Raw genomic sequence first — 4,588 nt, 5'->3', positions numbered from 1 at the left:
GAAAATCCATAAAAATCAGAAAAACTCAGAAAACCCATAAAAATTTGCAAAATTCCGAAATTGAAAAAATTTAAAAAAATTCATAAAAAGCTTTCTGGAAAATAAAAAGAGACAGATTTCGATAAAGTAAAAAGTTTTAATTAACTTTTGCCCAAACAAAATCAAAAATAAAAAATTCACATAATGGCTTAGAATAAATTAAAAAATTCCCAAAATTTATATTAATCCGAAAAATTCTCAGAAAATCCATAAAAATCAGAAAAACTCAGAAAACCCTTAAATATTTGCAAAATTCAGAAATTGAAAAAATCAAAAAAATTTCATAAAAAATTTTCGGAAAAATAAAAAGAAACAGATTTAGGGAAAGTAAAAAATTTTAATAAATTTTACCCCAAAAAAATATAAAAAAATTCACATAATGGCTTAGAATACCTGTGGCCACCCACTTTGAGTGAAATTTAAATTTTTGAGATGCCCAAGTGGTATTTTTGAATATTCCTTAGTTTAGGGATTAAAAGGGGTTTTAAACCCCTAAAAAGGATTAGACAAACCAATAAACCATGCTTATTGGTTTTTTTTTTCACTTATAACTTGTACTTATAGTTAAATAAAAGATATAGATTTGAATGCAAAAAATTGGGAATAGAAATTTTGTGCAGTTACCAAACGCATTATTTTGCTCAGAAACTCTTCTAGAAAATAAAAATAGAAAAAATTATTTTGGAAAAGAAATTGTTCTTAGAAATAGAAACGTTACCAAACGCCCCCTTAGTAGCTTAGTTGATTTTTCTAAATTGAGCACTCCACGTGTATTTTATACGTGTAATTTGGCCAACATGTGCGAAGCGCGAGGCAATTTTCAGCCATGGGCTTGGTTCAATCAATTCAATTAAGCTCAGAATCATTCGTTCGAGTCCATCTACCGTCGGTCCGATAGATATGCGAACTATATGGGCCTAAACTATATGCTATGCGATTTTGATATTTTTGTTTAGGGGTTAAAATTTAATCCCTAATTTTCTATGCAATTAATCACTAAATGATGTGCCAAAATTTATGTGTCAACATCCCCAAGCTGGAGTTGCCCCCGGAGACTGTAAGGACAATAGTCTGCCACCTCGTCGCGAGCCATTCCAGATGCACATGGGGCAGTCCTATTCCTTGAGAAACACGTCACACATGCCGTGGCTGTTGCAGTCGGCGTCGGCGAGTTTGAGAATGCCATAGCTATGTTGATTCTCAGTCGCAGCTGATGGCATGACCTAGGAAATGGTACTTACATGGAAAGCTCGGGTTGTTGTGAATCATCGTATTCGGACGGCTAGCTTCTATCTTTTTCTGTTTTCATCCTGATTCCGGATTAAGACCCCAGATCAGGAATTAAATTGGTTTGCAGACGTACAATTCCATTTCTAAACCAAATTGTCATTCCATACGTAGTCAAAATGACTCTAAATGATTAGACCCAAATTGAATCATTTCATCTTGTATAGTGCTAAATCATTCCAAAACTCGTACCAGCATAGCTCACATTTGCTCTCCTTCTCGTTCTCCCCCACTCTTTGACATCTTCACTCTCTCCAATCTCAGTGCAATAACTATAATGCGGTTTTAGAAGCTCCTACCAATAAACAGAACGAAAAATACAATAGAACATAGCTTTTGGGTTTAAACGGACATAGCCTCTCTGCACTACTCATCCAAATCTTGATCAAAAGGTCGACACTACCGTCCGATCAAAGAACAAGCCGGAAGGTCCTTCTTTTGGCATTAAAGCCAACATAACGGGGCCTCTCGCTCCTTCCTCAACAGGCAAAAACCCCGTGTTATGGTTTAGGTCAGTCTTGACGAAACCGGGGTTCACAGCATTGATGGCAATGCTGGGATATTTCTTCGCCAAAACTCTTGTGTAGGCATTGAGAGTTGCCTTGGAGACCATGTAAGCAGAGAAAATGATCGGCCAGCCTTCAGTTTCCAACCTATCCTCCTTCATATCCTTCAGAAATCTCACCACCAAACCATCCACTTTCTCTTCCGTGAGGCTATCGATGTCATTGAACTGCTCTTTGATATTCTCTCCAGGGATGTACTAATTCAAGAAGGATAAGATGAACAAATCTTTAATGAGAGAATGTGCAAAGTTACTAATACTTTTAGAGGAATTAATGAGCATGCATGGATTATTCAATTTGATAGGGAAATAATTGGAAAGTTGTTAAATATTATCGCACTTTATAAACTGTTGGTTATTTTACATTCCTCGTGTTCGATACTTCATATCTGCCTCACTTAATTTTTTTCTTTCATGTCATGAGTTTCCATCGATCTCCTTTGTCATCGCTTTAAACAACCAGATGATACAATAAGTTGATTATGTGTGGTTTTTCTCGATCGACAACAAGAAAAAATTCGTTTGTGTATTACACTAATTAAGTACATACCTAAATTCGACCAAAAGGAAAAAGTACATACCTGAAGCTGGCCAAGGCCAGAGGAGACATTGACTACTTTTGCCGAATTTGACTGTTGAAGAAGAGGCAGAAGAGCAGCAGTTACTTGTTTGATTCCATAGTAGTTAGTCCTCAGACAATTTTCTGCTAATTCATAGGTCTCCTCAATGAACTCTTTCGTTGATTTGGCCTGCGGACCTGTAATCTGCAATAAGGTTACATGACAAAGACAATAGTGTTAGCCAGTTTAAGCCTCTTACTTTCCATGAATAAAAGGAAAAAGGGCAAAATACTGGATGCCCCAAACATCATGCTAGAAGAAATATTTTCATGTCAAGAAACGAATTGATTAACGTTCAAACTAACGTTTTGGAGTTTGTACGTTAATGATTTCCGATCAAAAGCTAAGCTATTATCTAATGGTGGGCAAATGTGTATTAAGGCTAGTATCTAGGAAAGTAAAAAGGTGGCGTGAGATACGCATGAACTTTGTACATGTTCTATAAATCACCTCACAAGAATAACATGAAAAATGTATTTCATAGTAGTATTGCCGACCTGAGAAAACTCACTTTATCTATTGTCAAAACCAAGCCTTTATTCATGACTGCTCCGGTTACGCCTGCATTATTCACCTGCAAGGCCACTTTGTGACTCTTTTATCAATCTATTTGCAACATAATACATAACAAGTGACAAATGAATAGATCATACCAAAATATCGAGTTTTCCGAACCGAGCCTTGACGAAATCCGCCAGAGAATGGATGCTGGTCCCGTCTACCACGTCAAGCGGATGAAAGACCACGTTGGAGATCCCACTACTCGCGAGCTTCTCGATAGCCTCATTCCCTCTATTCACATCTCTTGCGGTCAATACAACAAAGACTCCATTCGAAGCTAGTTGCTTGCATATCTCGAATCCGATCCCTTTATTCGCACCCGTAACGACCGCAACCCTACGGAAATGAACATAAAGATGAGAACAAGACACAAGGGTTAGCATTTTCCCTGAAATAGATTGTATCGAACTGGTTTCGATAATTTTTCAGGGGTAGTGGAAGCGAGTGGTACCTGTCCATCTGATGAAGAGATTGAAATGTTAAAATCCGCCCTTTTTTTTCCTTCTACAAAGATTTTGCAAGGTGGTGGCTCTTCTGCTGTGGCTTGTTGAGTGCATATTTATAGGCGAAAACATCATTTTTCTCTATCCAGAAGAACAAAAGGAAAGAGAGAACGTCAGCCAGTGCGTCGTTGGTTTATATTTGGTCGTTGGTCGTGCAAGAACGTATGCAGTGACGTATCCTCGCCTTTCTTATCTAAGCGTTGATGACTTTCTTTCAAGGAGCAAATGGCAAAATCGGCCTTTGAAGTGTAATAGTATTATAGGACAAGGTAATGCTCTCTCATTAGTGCTCTTGAATATCATGAGTTATCCCTCATACATAGCTTTCCATGTCAAGTAGTTGACTAGTGGCTATTTATTCGGGAAAAGTGCCAAAAAAGTCCTAAAGCTTTTGCATTAGTGCCAATTTAGTCCTAAACCTTTTTTTGGTGCCAATTCAGTCCTAAACCTTTTGCATTGATGCCAATTTAGTCCTAAACCTTTTTTTGGTGCCAATTAAGTCCTAAACCTTTTAAATTGGTGCAAATTAAGTCCTAAACCTTTTAAATTTGTGCCAATTCAGTCCTAAACCTTTTGTTTTTGTGCCAATTTAGTCCTTCCGGCCAATTTTGATCAGAATTTGCCGACATGGATGCCGGCCGGCCAGTGGCGCCGACGTGGACAACTTTAATAATATTTTAATATTTTTTGAAATTTTTTTTTCCTTTTTTTTTCTTTTTTTTCCACTTTTTTTTTTGGTCTCTCCCCCTTCCTCTGGCCGGTCACCGGTCCGGCGATCGGCCAGAGGCCAGAGGCCGGCGAGCTCGACCTCGCCGCGGCCTCCGGCGAGGGCTCGAGCCTCGCCATGGTTGGGCGAGGCCAGACCTCGCCGGATCTGGCGAGGTCGAGCCTCGCCCGACCAAGGCGAGGCCGCCCTCGCCAGTGGCCGGCGAGGTCGAGCTCGTCGACCTCTGGCCAGTTGCCGTGGCCGGCGAGGTCGAGCTCGCCGGTCTCTGGCCTCTGTCCGGTCGCCG

The 4,588-nt window shown here is 39.4% G+C and overlaps 1 protein-coding gene across 1 annotated transcript; it reads right to left on the bottom strand.

Moving 5' to 3' along the window:
- Window positions 1–1,459: 1,459 nt before the first annotated feature.
- Window positions 1,460–3,650, bottom strand: LOC130140037 (salutaridine reductase-like). The gene is made up of 5 exons (XM_056318317.1): window positions 3,524–3,650; window positions 3,165–3,408; window positions 3,023–3,085; window positions 2,473–2,655; window positions 1,460–2,089 (listed from the first exon to the last, which is right to left on the bottom strand). Exons 1-5 carry the CDS (start codon window positions 3,529–3,531, stop codon window positions 1,712–1,714), a joined length of 876 nt encoding a protein of 291 aa, XP_056174292.1. The 5' UTR covers window positions 3,532–3,650; the 3' UTR covers window positions 1,460–1,711.
- Window positions 3,651–4,588: the final 938 nt, after the last annotated feature.

The sequence above is a fragment of the Syzygium oleosum genome, unplaced genomic scaffold, assembly GCF_021117445.2.
Source record: "Syzygium oleosum isolate NSW1041296 unplaced genomic scaffold, Sole_v2.1 Sole_v2.15, whole genome shotgun sequence".
Classification (NCBI taxonomy): domain Eukaryota; kingdom Viridiplantae; phylum Streptophyta; class Magnoliopsida; order Myrtales; family Myrtaceae; genus Syzygium; species Syzygium oleosum.
Note: the sequence above shows the minus strand (reverse complement) of the source record. Positions and strands in the feature narration are given on the sequence as shown.